The 18,255-nt window shown below is 43.1% G+C and overlaps 1 protein-coding gene across 1 annotated transcript in view; it reads left to right on the forward strand.

The window, feature by feature from the left end:
• LOC311135612 (UV radiation resistance-associated gene protein-like) overlaps nt 1-18,255 on the forward strand; it is a 152,957-nt gene that overhangs the window by 35,232 nt on the left and 99,470 nt on the right. The window contains exon 7 of the mRNA XM_084169625.1: nt 10,575-10,680. Within this exon, the coding sequence (XP_084025751.1) occupies nt 10,575-10,680 (106 nt within the window). The remainder of the gene's footprint in view (nt 1-10,574; nt 10,681-18,255) is intronic.

Here is an 18,255-nt window from a genome sequence, read left to right on the forward strand (position 1 = left end):
ACATTTTGGCTGGGTGGGGTTGGGGGAATGGGATGGGAGGTTGGTGGTGGAAGCCCACTTATTTTGTTTTTGTTTTATTTTCCTGAATATATTATTTATTATTAAATTCTGTATATACTTCTTACAGTTTTTTCTTTTTCTTTTGAGTGGCAGCCTACGGGTACAAGTTTTATTCTACTTATAATTTGAAATGGATAATGTACCTGTTAAAGATAAATGAATCTAAATAGTGAAACGAGGAATAAATACACAGTTAATAACGAATAACAATAACGAGTTCAAATAACATGGCTGTATACAGGGAGAACCAGTACCGAGTCGATCTGCAGGGCTACGAGGTAATTGAGGTAGCTATGTACGTATAGGTAGGGGTAAACTAGGCAACAGGAGAGATGATAGACAGTAGCAGCAGCCTATGTGGTGACTGTGAAAGTGTGTGTGGCGTCAGTATGCATGTGTGCGCATGTGTGTGTTGGGGTGTGAGTGTGTGGGTAGAGTCCAGTGTGTGCATATAGGCTATGGGGAATTAAATGATCTGATTGGATCAGAAGTAGGTTTGGATGGCGTTCAGATGACTAAGTGGCGTTGGGATGTTGACAGACTGTGGAAGCGAAACGAGGAGATGAGAGGGGCTGTATGTGTCCAGCAGTCTGTTTGGAGCGCTGTCTGTCTGTCCACAGACTATCAGTTTATCTTGGTTGGACGCCTATTTTGGCTTTTTGTCCTGATAATGTGTTTTTGAACATTAGACTCAAGTGCCTTGGGTGCAAATGTAGTCCTAGTACTCGAGTGGCTCCAGGAATCTTATTCACAGTTGTAAAACGAAAGCGAATTACATCTACACTACCGGTCAAAAGTTTTAGAACGCCTACTCATTCAAGGATTTCTCTTTATTTTTACTATTTTCTATATTGTAGAATAATAGTGAAGACATCAAAACGATGAAATAACACATATGGAATAATGTAGCAACCAAAAAAGTGTTAAACAAATCAAAATATATTTAATATTTGAGATTCTTCAAAAAGTGTGGGTGAACGGATGATCTCCGCATGTGTATTTCCCACCGTAAAGCATGGAGGAGGTGTTATGGTGTGGGGGTACTTTGCTGGTGACACTGTCTGTGATTTATTTAGAAATCAAGGCACACTTAACGAGCATGGCTACCACAGAATTCTGCTGCGATACGTCATCCCATCTGGTTTGGGCTTAGTGGGACTATCATTTGTTTTTCAACAGGACAATGACCCAACACACCTCCAGGCTGTGTAAGGGCTATTTTACTAAGAAGGAGAGTGATGGAGTGCTGCATCAGATGACCTGGCCTCCACAATCTCCCGACCTCAACCAAATTGAGATGGTTTGGGAAGAGTCGGACGACAGAGTGAAGGAAAAGCAGCCAACAAGTGCTCAGCATATGTGGGAACTCCTTCAAGCCTGTTGGAAAAGCATTCCAGGTGAAGCTGGTTGAGAGAATGCCAAGAGGGTGCAAAGCTGTCAAGGCAAATGGTGGCTATTTGAAGAATCTCAAATATAAAATGTATTTTGATTTGTTTAACACTTTTTTGGTTACTACATGATTCCGTACGTGTTATTTCATAGTTTTGATGTCTTCACTATTATTCTACAATGTAGAAAGTAGTAAAAATAAAGAAAAACCCTGGAATGAGTAGGTGTTCTAAAACTTTTGACTGGTAGTGTATGTGTATGCACTTTAATTCGTGCATGTATAATTTTAGCACAGGGTATATACAGTTTATTAGGTACACCACCCCGTTCACGAAAATGGTTCGCTCCTACAGACAGTGAGCCACGTGGCTGTGGCTGGATATATAAAGCAGGCAGACAGGCATCGAGGCATTCAGTTACTGTTTGATTGAACGTGAGAATGAAAAAAAGCGACTGAGCGTGGTATGATCGTCGGTGCCAGGTGTGCCCGTTCCAGTATCTCAGAAACAGCCAGCCTCCTGAGCTTTTCACGTATGACAGTATCTAGGTTTTACCGAGAATGGAACAACAAACAAAAAACATCCAGTCAGAGGCAGTCCTGTGGCCGAAAACAGCTAGTTGATGTGCGGTCGATGGATAATGGCAAGAATTGTGCAAGCTAACAGGTGGGCCACAAACAGGCAAATAATGGCGCATTACAACAGTGGTGTGCAGAACGGTATCTTAGAACGCACAACTCGTCTGTCCTTGTCACCGATGGGCTATTGCAGCAGACGACCACACTGGGTTCCACTCCTATCAGCTAAAAACAAAAAGAAGCGGCTCCAGTGGGCACGCGATCACCAATACTGGACAATTGAGGAGTGGAAAAACATAGGCTGATCCGCTGAATTCCGGTTCCTGGATGTCCTTTGGGTGGTGGACCATTCTTGATACACACGGGAAACTGTTGAGTGTGAAAAACTCAGCCGTGTTGCAGTTCTTGACACACTCAAACCAGTGCGCCTGGCATCTACTACCATACCCTTCTGGGTCAGAAGTTTACATACACTAAGTTGACTGTGCCTTTAAACAGCTTGGAAAATTCCAGAAAATGATGTCATGGCTTTAGAAGCTTCTGATAGGCTAATTGACATCATTTGAGTCAATTGGAGGTGTACCTGTAGATGTATTTCAAGGCCTACTTTCAAACGCAGTGCCTCTTTGCTTGACATCATGAGAAAATCAAAAGAAATCACCCAAGACCTCAGGAAATAAAATTGTAGACCTCCACAAGTCTGGTTCATCCTTGGGAGCAATTTCCAATCGCCTGAAGGTACCGCGTTCATCTGTACAAACAATAGTACGCAAGTATTTACACAATGGGAACATGCAGCCGTCATACCGCTCAGGAAGGAGACGTGTTCTGTCTCGTAGAGATGAACGTACTTTGGTGCGAAAAGTGCAAATCAATCCCAGAACAACAGCAAAGGACCTTGTGAAGATGCTGGAGGAAACAGGTACAGAAGTATCTATATCCACAGTAAAACGAGTCCTATATCGACATAACATGAAATACCACTCAGCAAGGAAGAAGCCACTGCTCCAAAACCACCATAAAAAAGCCAGACTACGGTTTGCAACTGCACATGGGGACAAAGATCGTACTTTTTGGAGAACTGTCCTCTGGTCTGATGAAACAAAAATAGAACTGTTTGGCCATAATGACCATCGTTATGTTTGGAGGAGAAAGGGGGTGCTTGCAAGCCGAAGAACACCATCCCAACCGTGAAGCACGGGGGTGGCAGCATCATGCTGTGGGGGTGCTTTGCTGCAGGAGGGACTGGTGCACTTCACAAAATAGATGGCATCATGAGGAAGGAAAATTATGTGGATATATTGAAGCGACATCTCAAGACATCAGTCAGGAAGTTAAAGCTTGGTCGCAAATGGGTCTTCCAAATGGACAATGACCCCAAGCATACTTCCAAAGTTGTGGCAAAATGGCTTAAGGACAACAAAGTCAAGGTATTGGAGTGGCCATCACAAAGCCCTGACCTCAATCCTATACAACATTTTTGGGCAGAACTGAAAAAACGTGTGCGAGCAAGAAGGCCTACAAACCTGACTCAGTTACACCAGCTCTGTCAGGAGGAATGGGCCAAAATTCACCCAACTTATTGTGGGAAGCTTGTGGAAGGCTACCTGAAATGTTTGACCCAAGTTAAACAATTTAAAGGCAATGCTACGAAATACTAATTGAGTGTATGTAAACTTCTGACCCACTGGGAATGTGATGAAATAAATAAAAGCTGAAATAAATCATTCTCTCTACTATTATTCTGACATTTCACATTCTTAAAATAAAGTGGTGATCCTAACTGACCTAAGACAGGGAATTTGTATTAGGATTAAATGTCAGGAATTGTGAAAAACTGAGTTTAAATGTATTTGGCTAAGGTGTATGTAAACTTCCGACTTCAACTGTACACTGATTTTGAAGTGGATTTAACAAGTGACATCAATAGGGATCATAGCTCTTCTGGTCAGTCTGTCATGGAAAGAGCAGGTGTTCCAAATGTTTTGTACATTGGCTGATAAAATGTTGAATCTATAGCAATACGATTGTTTCACTCAACCCATAGGCCCTACACATAATTCGTTGAACAGATGAGCCACAGAATTCCACATTCTTAACACATAGATTAATGTCAGATGAATCCTTTTCCCTTCTATCAATGCCATGTTGTTCTTTCCCTGTATTCTCAGATCATTTATTTTACTGGCCTCCCTCCTATGTTCAGTGAGTTCAGTGTGTGAAAACGGAAGCAGTGTTCTACTGTGAAGTCTAGAGGGGGTCTGCCCTGACCCAGTGTCTAGCAGAGGCGATAAGCCTTTCCTGTAGTTAGTGCCTGGTCTCATAGCAGTCCTGTGGGTCGCCTGCTGGCTGGGCGCCCCTCTTCAACCTTCAGCTCTTAGCCACAGGATATTGTTCTGGGCCGGATTAAGGGGACCCGTTTAAACAGCTGGCCCACTCCAGGCCTAGAGAGCTAACCCCCAGGGTCCCAACACCACCAGTCAGACTACAGAAAACAAACTGGTTACTAAACCCCAAATCACTGTGCATAATATGGACATGGCTATGCTGTTTTGCTATCACACCTCAGGAGTGTACTTGGGCAGTATCAAAACAAGCCCTGTAGGTGCTGAGGGACTCCTGTTGTAAGAGGTGGTCCTCTGGGCCATTTTTGCAGCTATTCGCCCTAACACTCCTCTGAGCTCCAAACCTAGTTTGGAAATCTATTTTTCTTCGCTATCCCTAAACCCATGCGTTAGGCTACTGTTTCATGTGTTGTATTAGTATATTAGAGTTATGTCAAGACATGTTTTTGTCTGTTTTTTATTTTCAAGGTGTTCAAATGGGAGAAACTAAGAGTCTCTCACGCCACGTCAGTAGCCTGCATTCTCTGTTTGTTTCCAGCCACTAGGCCCATGTAGACTCCTGGGTCTTGTTAATTAGTGCACACCGTAGCAAATTAACAACAATCATGCTTTTCTTATTGGACAATTTCATGTAGTTCCTCTCCGTTTCGTTCAGTTTGCTTCTGTTTGGTGCCCATGTAGACTCCTGAGTGTTCCTGCTTCTGGTTGAATAGGCTCTATCGCTTTCTTTCTGCCGGGCCCAACATTGCTCGCTGGCGGACAGCGAACACTGCTGTCAGCCCTAACCTTAAACTGGTGATCTAGGGCTGCATTCTTCCCTCGATCTTAAGTCAGATTACTCCATCTCATGGCATCTCATGCATTAGAGTAGCATTGCCAGATTGGCCACTCATTGTGTTGTGTTTTCCCAATTACAGAGACAGTAGGGGAGTAGACCCGCTAGGCCCTAACTTTGATCCTAATTGATGTAACAGTGGTGGTAAAAGGCGGGTCTTTGTGCGATAAGGATATTAGTTGTTTATTGTTGGGTTCATTACCCCCGGCAGCTTTAGTGACCTAGAGGGACACTTTGGGTTTAGGCTGAGGTGAGGGGGGTTTCTCTGGTGGCAGGGGAGGAGGTGGGAACCTCTAGTCTATAATCAACTGCAAGGGGCCTGGCCTCTCTGTGACCTTAGAAGACTAAAGTATCCTTTCTCAGGGTCACTCACGGGGTTTCCCAGCATGCATTTTTCTCTTAAGTTGCCATGTATTGTAAACCAAGCTTGTTGACTTACATCTTGGAGGAAGTCGATAATGAGACATCCATCCATCCATCCATCCACAGAGAGAAGGTGCAAATGCAGGCGCACCAAAATATTTTCTGTGGGGGGACAATCTTATCTCCCCCTCCATGTACATAGGGGGGGACAATGGTGAAATGTGAGGTGAATAGCGACAGGGTAAAAAGTGTTGACATTCTCCGCCAAGCTGTTGAGGTCCAGGTATGCTGCAGAATGGAAGGTGTTTATTTGGTTTTCCAACTATGTCTCCCCTCTGCCTCTTTTCACCCTTCCTTTATGTTGTTGTTTGTTGGGTACCTATTACATATTTACATTATCTGTAAAACATACAATCTATATCTATTTTTTTTTTGCTAAAATATAAATGACTAAGGGCGTGAATGTATTCTATTGGTTTCATTTGTGACATCAAACAGTCACAATTAATTGATGATTGATTTAATCAGTATGCTCAGATGAGTAGTTTTAAGCTGTTACTTTGAACTATTAGTCCATTTAGTAAAAGTATATGTCTGATCAAGTTGTCTCTCTTCCAGCCTATGTTCCAGGCCTGTCTGTAAAGTGTTTGTGTCTGTCTGTGTCTCTGACTTATATCTGTAGACTGAGGAAGCGGAGGTGGAAAGGGGCCAAAAACATAAAGAGCATTTCAGAAATTAAACCCATCGTATCACACAGACAAATAAGTGTTTTATCAACCTCCTCCCCTACCCCCCTCTTATTATGTTTTCTTAGATACCAACTGCACCAGACTGCACCTCGCTTCCTCGCTTTCTCTCTCCAACACAAAAGATCCACAAAAAATGTCCATGCCTGCGACATCAAGCAGTCCCTCAAAACAAAAAGCACAGCGTTGGAACGATATGTGGGAGGGGTGGGGGGATGTAAAATGCATGCAAACGAACAAAAACCAAGAACCGCTGCAAGCCATTGTGGAAAAATGGAATGGACCCAGGCTTTAAGCTATCTCATCAACTGCTTTGTGATTGAGGAGAGCAAGATCTCAACCCCCAACGCTATGTAAGGCAATGAAATGTGTTTTGTTTCGATGTGCCCATACTCTATTCTTCAGAGGGACAGAGGATGGGATATCTTTTCCCCTTTCTCTCTCTTTCTCTTTCAATTCAATTCAAAGAGCTTTATTGGCATGGGGAACATGTTTACATTGCCAAAGCAAGTGAAATAGATAAAAACAAAAGTGAAATAAACAGTCAGAAATGAACAGTAAACATTACACTAAAATGGTATATTATGGCTATGTGTACAGTGTTGTAAAAATGTGCAAATAGTTGAAGTACAAAAGGGAAAATAAATCATCCATAAATAAGGGTTGTATTTCCAGTGGTGTTTGTTCTTCACTGATTGCCCTTGTTCTCTTTCTCTCTCTTTTCCCCCAGTTGTTCTCCTACCTTTATCTCTGTAAGCCAGATGATACATCTGCCTTTGCTGTTGCTCTGCACTGATTACGAGATTGCGTTTGCTGGCCTGTTGCACTACGTATAAACCATGGTAAATATTTATTTGGAGATCATCAGTTGGGTAAATAAATCCATGAATGGTACAGGCCATCAGAGCCAGTGCTTTGGGGAGGCCACTCTGGAAAGAGTTACTACGTACTGGATGTGTTTTAAGGTCAGAAAGTCAATGCCATTTTGTATTTATTACAATGTTAATTGATTTTGCCACTCGTAAATCCATTAACCCTTACTTCTTTACTCCCTTAATTCTGCGAGACGCAGCATCGCAAACAATAATTATTTAAAGATGGCTTCCAAGCAGCTGTCTGTTTAGGGCAAATGTTCCATTTGAAAGTTCAACAACAGTCTTGTTGGAATTAACATGCTTTTATCAGGCATTCACCCACCTACTGATTTAGAGTTTTAAGCCAACAGATGTTATTATTTTCAGATGCCTATCAATCTTAAATCAAGGACTGAATGTCCTTTTGAAGCACATCTGAAATGCGTACTTATTTGAATCGTAACTCCAAGTAATCCCTAGTTGTCATTTTCACTAGTCCTCCTCATGTTGTAGAAAAGGAAAGTTGTTATGGTTCAGTGTGTTTTCTGGAGGGGTGGGTGCCAGCCTGCTGGTTGTACTGCCCCAGTGAGGGCATAAAGGCCGGGGACTTGTTCACCTCCCTCCACCCTGTGATCCAGGGGTCCTGGCCCCAGCCCTCCTAGCCTCAGACTGGTAGAGCTGATAAGGGTTTCAGACATGCATGAAGGACTGGGGAGATAACAGCACTCACCTAGGGGAGGTGGCCATATCAGATTCCTCCATCGCAATCACCTCTGACTGATAAAGCTGTCAAAATGGCTTTGCTCTGACGTTTCCTAGGACTATCTCCAACGGCTATCGTTGTCTTCCCAGGCAGGTTGAAAAGGAAAGAAAAGTGAATGATTGTAGTAGAGATTTTTCCCTCCCTCCTTTCTTAAAGTGTGAAATCATTAGGAGTTAGTGTCTGACCCCACTTACTGAAGATACAGGAGTGATGAGTGTTGGGCTGGGCTCCGTCCTCCTACCACACACAGTAATATCCTGAGGTGTCTGAGGAACAGCTATTTAATGAAAAAACATGGAGGGGGCTGGAGGCACTCTAGATCTGTGGAAATATCTCAGAGAGCTGGATTAGTGTAAACCAATTTTATGGAGGGTCAGGCATAAAACCCACTAAAAGAGACTGCATACCTAAGCAATACCCCTTTTCTCAACTTCCACTTCTACCATGACCACAGGCCACATTCTCACTCTGCCATGACCACATTCCCCACTGCAACCACTATGAACTCAACCACAAGTGGTTGTTGTATCATGAGAGGAGAGTATATAGTTCATGGACTAATACCCAGAGCTGCTGCTCACACATGGCCACATTCAAGAGCAAGCAGTGGGTATGAGCTGCACCCCCCCTTCACCACCACGACTCCAAAAGGCCCATGCTGTATGGAGCCTAGATTACTTATTGGCAGACAACTAGCTGCCTTGTACAGCATGGATAGAGGAATGGAGTTTTTAGCCTCACTGATTTAGCTAATTACCTAATTTGAGAAAATTGAGGAAAGAAAGCAACGGATATGGGATACGTGAGTGAAAAGAGGGACGTGTATCTGAAAGAGCTGTGGCTCCACGCCACCCTGCTTAATGTAACCTTTACTGAGAGAGGTGTGTGTGGACCCAGGTGGTTGCAGTCACGTAGTGAAGAAAATGTCCGTAGTCACAGAGACCATTTTTGTTAATTATTTTGATCAATTTTGAGATTGTGGTAAGTTGGGGAAGACCAAAAGGATTATTTTCGTGCTCCGAAGTGAGGTGTTGGGAATGATTGAGGATTTTTAAGAAAGAAGCATAGTAGGAAATTTAGAAGAAAGATGTGGTTGAATATTCCCCTTATGTTATAAGTGCTAGAGGAAGGGGAAACCACCAACCCTCAGTTTACCTGGCCCCTGATGACAGTTTAAAAGGCCCCAGAGGTGGAGTATGAAAAAAGTGTTTTTGCACCCATACAGGATTATCCACAATCCTGGGCCCTTAAAAGAGTCCACTGATTCAGCCAAAAGCTGAATTACTCTGCACTGGTTTTGGCGCATTGATTGACAAGACTATGCATAGTGGTTTGGGGCGGGAATCTGCCTTAGCATTATCTGGGTTAAGAAGTGCTGTGATATTACTATTAAATACAGGTCAGGCGGCACTTAGGTTAGTCCTGGAGTGTGTAAGAATATGATAATCCTCAGGGTTCACTAGTAGCGAACAACAGACAGAAGGAGGGATTTTAGGATGGAGATGTGAGGAACAGCCTGCTCCTGAAAGAGGTGGAATGATGTGACTGGAAGAATGGTGGGTTGGGGCAGGGGGGCTGAAAGATAACCACATCGCTCCATCGGGAGACCAGCCCCCGGACCAGACCAGATGGTAGAACCATTCATACTTTAGATGAGAGAGAATGGGTCAGGAACTGCCAGCCACACCGCCACATCTAACGCTTACCTCCCGTTGAGCGTGTCTGTAAATTAGACAAAACAAGGATGATCTCGAGTCTCTCTGACAATATTATTGCTAATGGCTGCCCTCCTCCTGCGTGTGAGGAGGACCCTCATATCTCAGCCTGGTGTGATGGTTGTCTGTTCCTATTAGTCCATGTCCCTGGGGCAGCTCTGTTGTGGGGAGCAGCTCAGTCTCCCTCCCTCTCTCCCTCCCTCCCCATGAGGCCTGGAGCTGTTGAAAGCATACTTGGAGAGTTAATCAAGTCTGTGATTGATAGCTGCAATAACGTTCTGGCTTGTCTTTTGGTATTGTTGTTATTGTTCCCTCTCCAGAGAGGACAATGAATGAATGACTTCAGTACCCAAAGGTTTTGGGAATGTCTTCCATGTTTGTGGTGCGGGTTTATTAAATGGCCGTTGAGGTTTCTCTCAGTGGTCTGGATTTAATAGGTTTAGGTCCATAGGGCAACATTCAAGCCTTAAATTGTGGTTAGATATATTAGAAAATAAAAGTGATTAAAATACTGGTGGGTTATTTGTGGTTCTTGGGTATTTGAAAACTTGATACGTCTCCTGAGTCTATAGGAATACATCTTAAGAGTAATTATAATGAACTTTGTTCTTTCGATGTTCTCAATAACCACTTTAAACAATGAGGGAAACAAACTCCCTCTTTCCTCCAAACAAACCTATATAACATTAACAAATAGCGCAGCTAACAAGATGGCTGACGTTACACTGTCCGGAGAGGAGAGTCTGTCCTCTGTTCTTCTGTGTAGTTATTTATTTACTCTCCTGCAGTTTTACTGTAAATCTGTCAGCATCACATAAATTACAAGCATCCTCTATTATACAGCACATGTCTGTTTAGTTCCTGAGGTAAAGAGCCTTTTGAGCTGTTGGTTAATATCCTTATGTTCTTCCTCCCTGTACTTTCTAGGCTCCACACAGCCCAGAGAGCCATCAAGCAGACCCAGGTGACGGTGCAGAAGATCGGGAAGGAGATCGAGGAGAAGCTGAGGACGACAGCGGCCTGCACCGAGCGGGTGAGTCAGCCAGCCACATACAGATCCTCCACTGATCTCTGCTCATCCACAACTCATCCTCCTGCAAACCCATTATCTATGTTGTGCCAATATCATGTGCTTATGTGCTTACTATGAAGATCAGTTCGTCAGATTAAACCTGGCTATGAGAATTTATTTTATTTTATTTTTGACCAAAGATGATTGTGCTCCTCCAGATGAGCAGCACCAGCAGCTACTCCTGTAGTCAGCCAAAACAACCACCTGGGATCATCCACCAATAATAATCTGTGGACGGCACCAAGCTAGCACTAGGCTAAATACTCAGCAGATTGTGTATAGTGTATTACACAGATCCTTATAAATATGTAATTAGACCCTCAGGCAGTTATCATATCATGTATTTGGACAGATTAAGCTATCGCCCTCTATCGCCCTCAAACTCAACTCTGGACAGGGTTGGGGAGTAACGGATTACATCTAATCTGTTACATGTAACTGATTTTTTTTAAATAGTTGTAATCCGTTACATTAAAAGGAAAGATATTGTAAACAGATTACAGATATTTTGAAAAACTAGATGATTACTTCTAGGATGACTTTTAAATTCATAATGGATGTTTTAGTGAAAAAAACTATTTAACACCTTTCTGTTTTCTCAATGACATTGAAATCAGCTTTGAAAAAAGGCGCGTGTTTAAATTTGTTCCACCTGAGCGAGTCTGATTACAAGTCAGAGACCACTATGATGATGCGTTTGATGGATCGCGGGAAAAAAGCAGGAATAGGCTTTTGTAGTCCAAGCTATGTCTTCCAATGGAGGTAAGGACGACAGCAGTGGTGTAGCCTACGGGCGATACGGATATCACTTATTATTGGTATCTAGGCTACATTGTGCATTGATGTGATTCAGACTGCTGCTCCCTCATTTAGCCATTTGCGCCTTACGGATTGTGGATTTTGTGAATGTGGATGGCTGTTCACAACTATATATGTGTATTTTACCCCAATAATGGTTTAATTGAAGAAGTTTAAGCTGCCTGTCAATCATTGTTTTTGCGACCAGGGGTATATTCATTAAGGAAACCGTTTACTGTTTAAGAAGAAAACAGAGTAAAACGAGAGTTTCTCTTGGACAAATTCAGCTAGGTCTCTCTCCGTTTCGTTCCGTTTGCTTCCGTTTAAGAAAGGTTTTGCAACAGAATCGGGGTAATGAATATGCCCCAGTGGTCAGCCAGTATAAAATGCGCTCTTTCAACAGCTGCATAGTGCGGATCCCAGCCTATGGAATTAAAGTTTCAGCGAGTTCCTCCCTTCTAAACTCACCCGTGGTATTGTGCTCCATACTGTCAAAAACAAGTTTAATTTAAGAAGACCATGAGTGGGGCTTTTATTGCTCAAAAATAATTTCCATAGGTCTAACGGACACACACTTTTTATAGACTTAAACAGCTGCAAATTATCAAGATATCAAAGTGTCACCAATAAAAACGTAAACAATAGGCCTCTTTAGCAAATGCAGCGTATGGCGTACATTTTTTAAATGCAGAGCGCTTTTCGGTAGTGCTCAAAGAAATGAGCCCAATCAGTCCTCCATGACAACAAAATCATAAACAACAGAGTAGGCTAATTAGTCCTTATGCTCAGGTAAAACAATTTGGCTAATCTATATTTCCATATTTTCCAAGTCCTATTCTTGAAGATCAAGATGTATTAAATTAATTGGAATGAGTGGAAAGATCATATTATTATCTGTAGTAGAAAGCAATGGGTTATAGAAAGCCTACATAACCAACCCATAAAGTAAAATGCAACATCCATTTATGGCCAGCTATGTAAACTCTTAACATTGGTTCAATTGGTAATATTCATTTTTCTCTTCTTCTAATGCCTCTTAAGCAGGGCAAAATAATCTGAAAGTAATCCAATTAAATTACTGAGTTTGGGTAATCCAAAAGTTACGTTACTGATTACAATTTTGGATAGGTAACTAGTAGCTGTAACGGATTACAAAGTAACCTACCCAACCCTGACTCTGGACTTCAAAGACAGTTGCACTGCATTTTTTTATAGTCAGGGACTGATTTAGACGGGTGCAATTAATTATCAGGTAGAACAGAAAACCAGCAGGTTCCGGACCTCATAGGGTAAGAGTCAAATCAAAACCAATAGAAAGAAAGCATATTTACAAATGTTGGAATTGGCTTCCAAACAGCTGTGCAAACGGAGCGGTAATCCTAGGTTTTAAATGTTGTGTTTATTGTAAACATATGCTTCAAAAGCTCCTGTTAAAAAAGCCCTGGAGCTCTGACACCTTCATGTTTTGGGGCTCAAGGTATAGGCTACACTGTTACGTTAAAAGCACATAGGATTTAGCCCCCCCCCCCTTTCCTCCACAGCATTCTTTACAGTGTGTGTGCATGTGTGTTCCTACAGTGCCTTCAGAAAGTATTCACACCCCTTGACCTTTTCCACATTTTGTTTTGTTACAGCCTGAATTTTAAATGGATTACATTGAGATTTTTGTTGCTGGCCTACACATAATACCCAATAATGTCAATGTGGAATTATGTTTTTGGAAAATGTAACAAATTCCTTAAAAATGAAAGCTGAAATGTCTTGAGTCAATATGTATTCAACCCCTTTTGTTATGGCAAGACTAAATAAGTTCAGGAGTAAAAATGTGCTTAACAAGTCACATACAGTGAGGGAAAAAAGCATTTGATCCCCTGCTGATTTTGTACGTTTGCCCACTGACAAAGACATGATCAGTCTATAATTTTAATGGTAGGTTTATTTGAACAGTGAGAGACAGAATAACAACAACAAAAAATCCAGAAAAACGCATGTCAGAAATGTTATAAATTGATTTGCATTTTAATGAGGGAAATAAGTATTTGACCCCCTCTCAATCAGAAAGATTTCTGGCTCCCAGGTGTCTTTTATACAGGTAACGAGCTGAGATTAGGAGCACACTCTTAAAGGGAGTGCTCCTAATCTCAGCTTGTTACCTGTATAAAAGACACATGTCCACAGAAGCAATCAATCAATCAGATTCCAAACTCTCCACCACGGCCAAGACCAAAGAGCTCTCCAAGGATGTCAGGGACAAGATTGTAGACCTACACAAGGCTGGAATGGGCTACAAGACCATCGCCAAGCTGCTTGGTGAGAAGGTGACAACAGTTGGTGCGATTATTCGCAAATGGAAGAAACACAAAAGAACTGTCAATCTCCCTCGGCCTGGGGCTCCATGCAAGATCTCACCTCGTGGAGTTGCAATGATCATGAGAACGGTGAGGAATCAGCCCAGAACTACACGGGAGGATCTTGTCAATGATCTCAAGGCAGCTGGGACCATAGTCACCAAGAAAACAATTGGTAACACACTACGCCGTGAAGGACTGAAATCCTGCAGCGCCCGCAAGGTCCCCCTGATCAAGAAAGCACATATACAGGGCCGTCTGAAGTTTGCCAATGAACATCTGAATGATTCAGAGGAGAACTGGGTGAAAGTGTTGTGGTCAGATGAGACCAAAATCGAGCTCTTTGGCATCAACTCAACTCGCCGTGTTTGGAGGAGGAGGAATGCTGCCTATGACCCCAAGAACACCATCCCCACTGTCAAACATGTAGGTGGAAACATTATGCTTTGGTGGTGTTTTTCTGCTAAGGGGACAGGACAACTTCACCGCATCAAAGGGACGATGGTGTACCGTCAAATCTTGGGTGAGAACCTCCTTCCCTCAGCCAGGGCATTGAAAATGGGTCGTGGATGGGTATTCCAGCATGACAATGACCCAAAACACACGGCCAAGGCAACAAAGGAGTGGCTCAAGAAGAAGCACATTAAGGTCCTGGAGTGGCCTAGCCAGTCTCCAGACCTTAATCCCATAGAAAATATGTGGAGGGAGCTGAAGGTTCGAGTTGCCAAACATCAGCCTCGAAACCTTAATGACTTGGAGAAGATCTGCAAAGAGGAGTGGAACAAAATCCCTCCTGAGATGTGTGCAAACCTGGTGGCCAACTACAAGAAACGTCTGACCTCTGTGATTGCCAACAAGGGTTCTTGTCATGTTTTGCAGAGGGGTCAAATACTTATTTCCCTCATTAAAATGCAAATCATTTTATAACATTTTTGACATGCGTTTTTATGGATGTTTTTGTTGTTATTCTGTCTCTCACTGTTCAAATAAACCTACCATTAAAATTATAGACTGATCATGTCTTTGTCAGTGGGCAAACGTACAAAATCAGCAGGGGATCAAATACTTTTTTCCCTCACTGTAATAAGTTGCATGGACTCTGTGTGCTAAAATAAGCGTGTTTAACATGATTTTTGAGTGACTATCTCATCTCTGTACCCCACACATACAATTATCTGTAAGGTCCCTCAGTCGAGCAGTGAATTTCAAACACCGTTTCAACCACAAAGAACAGGGAGGTTTTCCAATGCATCGCAAAGAAGGGCACATATTGGTAGATGGGTAAAAATAAATAAAAAAGCAGACATTGAATATCCCTTTGAGCATGGTGGAATTATTCATTACACTTTGGATAGTGTATCAATACACCCAGTCACTACAAAGATACAGGCGTCCTTCCTAACTCCGTTGCCTTAAAGGAAGGAAACCGCTCAGGGATTTCACCATGAGGCCAATGGTGACTTTAACAGTTACAGAATTGAATGGCTGTGATAGGAGAAAACTGAAGATAGCTCAACAGCATTGTAGTTACTCCACAATACTAAGCCAATTGATAGAGTGAAAAGGAAGCCTGTACAGAATAAACAAAACATGCATCCTGTTTGCAACAAGGCACTAATGTAGTACTGCAAGGAAATGAACTTGATGTCCTGAATACAAAGTGTTATCTTTGGGGCAAATCCAATACAACACATTACTGAGTACCACTTTTCATATTTTCAAGCATAGTGGTGGCTGCATGATGTTATGGGTATGCTTGTAATCGTTAAGGACTGGGGAGTTTTTCAGGATAAAAAAGAACAACCAATTTGACAGAGCTTGAATAATTTTGAAGACAATAATGGGCAAATATTGTACAATCGCTGCCAAATGTGATTCTAACATGTATTGACTCAGGGGTGTGAATACTTATGTGAATGAGATATTTCTGTAAATGTGCAAACATTTCTAAAAATATGTTTTCACTTTGTCATTATGGGGTATTGTGTGTAAATGAGCAAGGAAAAACATATCTATTTAATCTATTTTGAATTCAGGCTGTAACACAACAAAATGTGGAATAAGTTGAGGGTTATGAATATTGTCTGAAGGCACTGTATGTGTGCGTGTATGAGTGTGTTTGACTATGAATGTGTGTGCTCATGTATTCACGTGTATGTGTGTGTGCGTGCGTGCGTGCGTGGCTGTCAGCATGGACACCCTGTCTGTAGGATATTAGTGTAGAGGCAGTCAGAGGAGACTGCTCCAACAGTTTCTTGTTGTTGTTCACCTACACACCTCAGTTAGTTGTCCCCCTCTCTCTCTCAGCCTTTTTATATCTGTATGCTGTGTTCTTTACCACTGAACTAAACTGACTACTTACCAGCACCTCAGTCAATCAGATGATTAAGATCTACACACACACACACACACACACACACACACACACACACACACACACACACACACACTACAGCACAATGTTCCCATTGAAAAGGCCTTTTGGCTGATACTTCCCTTCAATGAAACATTCCAAGGCCTTTTAGAGTTCACCTCAGCTAATAAATCATGTTCTATCTCCTTCAGATCAGCTCAGCCACCGCTGCTTTCTCTGTGTACTGTAGCTTAGACCGATCCTTTCACAATGATCCCAGTGAGTTATTGGTTTCGAAAGAGGGGAGCATTGTGTGTGTCTTAACCTGGGTCTCCCCTCTCTGTGCATGAGTGCTGTCTCTGTTAGTATCTCTCTCTCCCTCAGTCTGCTCACCCCACCTCTCATCTGTGTGGGATCAAAGGGTGTGGAGTAGAGCCCACCACCACGGCCCACCGTGGCCCTTTCACCCTCTCACCCACACTCTGCCATTGATCTCCAGGGTTACGGCCAGGTTATGCCTCTGTCGCTGTTGACTCAGCTGACCAACTGGCTGTTTGATGTCCGGGGCCCTTCAGACAAGCAATACACAGCGCTGTGGCTGTAAGGCACACACACACACACACACACACGCATATGCACACACGCACACACACACACACTACATACATCAAACACACCGGCCACAGCCTACCTGTCAACTCTGGCATTTGGCAAAAGGCTAGAGGAGGGCTGTAGTTGGTGCTGGTTAACACACGAGCTGCAACATTCCTGCACTACATATGGGCTCTGACACTCCGGGAGATGGAGGCTTTATCTGGCCTGTCTGAGTGACTGACACCCTCTGTTTTCCTAAAAAAGCCTCAGAAGACCTTGATAAGAGGTGTATCAGCATTTACTCTGATCCTGGCTGTGATCGCTTTCTGGGTGTGTCCGTCTGTGTGCGTGCCTGCATTTGTGTGTGTTGATACCACACACTGCTGCAGGCAACTGTCAAAATAAATGGCTCTTTAAATAACAAGGTTAAAATTCCTGGTGGGTCAGAGGATGGAAGAATGCAGGACTGAATGGGAGATGAGAGATGCTCAGTCAGCTTACTCTCTCTCTGGTCTTCATTAGCCTCCTTCTTGGCGGTGGATTATGATACTGATCAGAGGAATCAAAAGGGGTTTGAGTTGGAGGACAGAGGACGAGCTCTATCTCTCAATCCATCCATCCTTCCATCCCTCTGTCTCCTCTTATCTTTCCAACTCTGTGCCATGCGAAAGAGCAAGCACTGTTCTTCATTTGGGGTAGTACGTCCAGGGCTGGAGGGGGCCTCCCAACAGGCCTTAAGTGAACCCCAGATAGAGTGAGATGTTAGGGGATGGTGTTGGGGCCTGATAGGGAGACACCCTGTGGTGGCTGGATATGTTGACTAATGACCTGCATATACTGATTGCTCTATCCAGGTCTACCCAGGCGATGGAGCATGTGGTGAGCTAGATGTCATCTGGTGTTGATGCTAGCCCTGTGTGTGTGTGTGTGTGTGTGTGTGACCCTGCACCACCTTCTCCCCACCCCTAAAGGCTGCTATGCTGATGCTGTACTATTTCTGACATGGTAGCACATTTATCTTGTCACCCCCACAAGAGTTTGAGAACTTCCAGTCTTCACGTCTCTCATGATCATATCTCATATGCCCCTTCCTCCCACTCTCCAATTGAGACCATTTGGAAGCCATCTGGACACACAAACACACCTAAACACACAGCTCAGCTTCACTCCTACTGCTCTGACAGTCTGAAGTGTTTGATATGGTGATAAACTGTGACTTCAGGCTGTGTGGTGAATACCACAGCAGGATTCAGTCTGTCTGTCCTCTCAGATGTAATCAGAATCTAATGTTTCACTGCCGCAGCCGCCTCCGTCACCCCTGTGCCCTGCAGTCCCATGATCAATCTACAGCCAGCTGTCTGCCAGCCAGGGAAGACAAGGGTTTAGTTCAGTTCAGCACTCATCATGGACTTATCGTCATCTACCTGGCCTGGCATGGCCTTG

This window comes from Coregonus lavaretus (genome assembly GCF_964263955.1).
Source record: "Coregonus lavaretus genome assembly, chromosome: 10".
Taxonomy (NCBI): Eukaryota; Metazoa; Chordata; class Actinopteri; order Salmoniformes; family Salmonidae; genus Coregonus; species Coregonus lavaretus.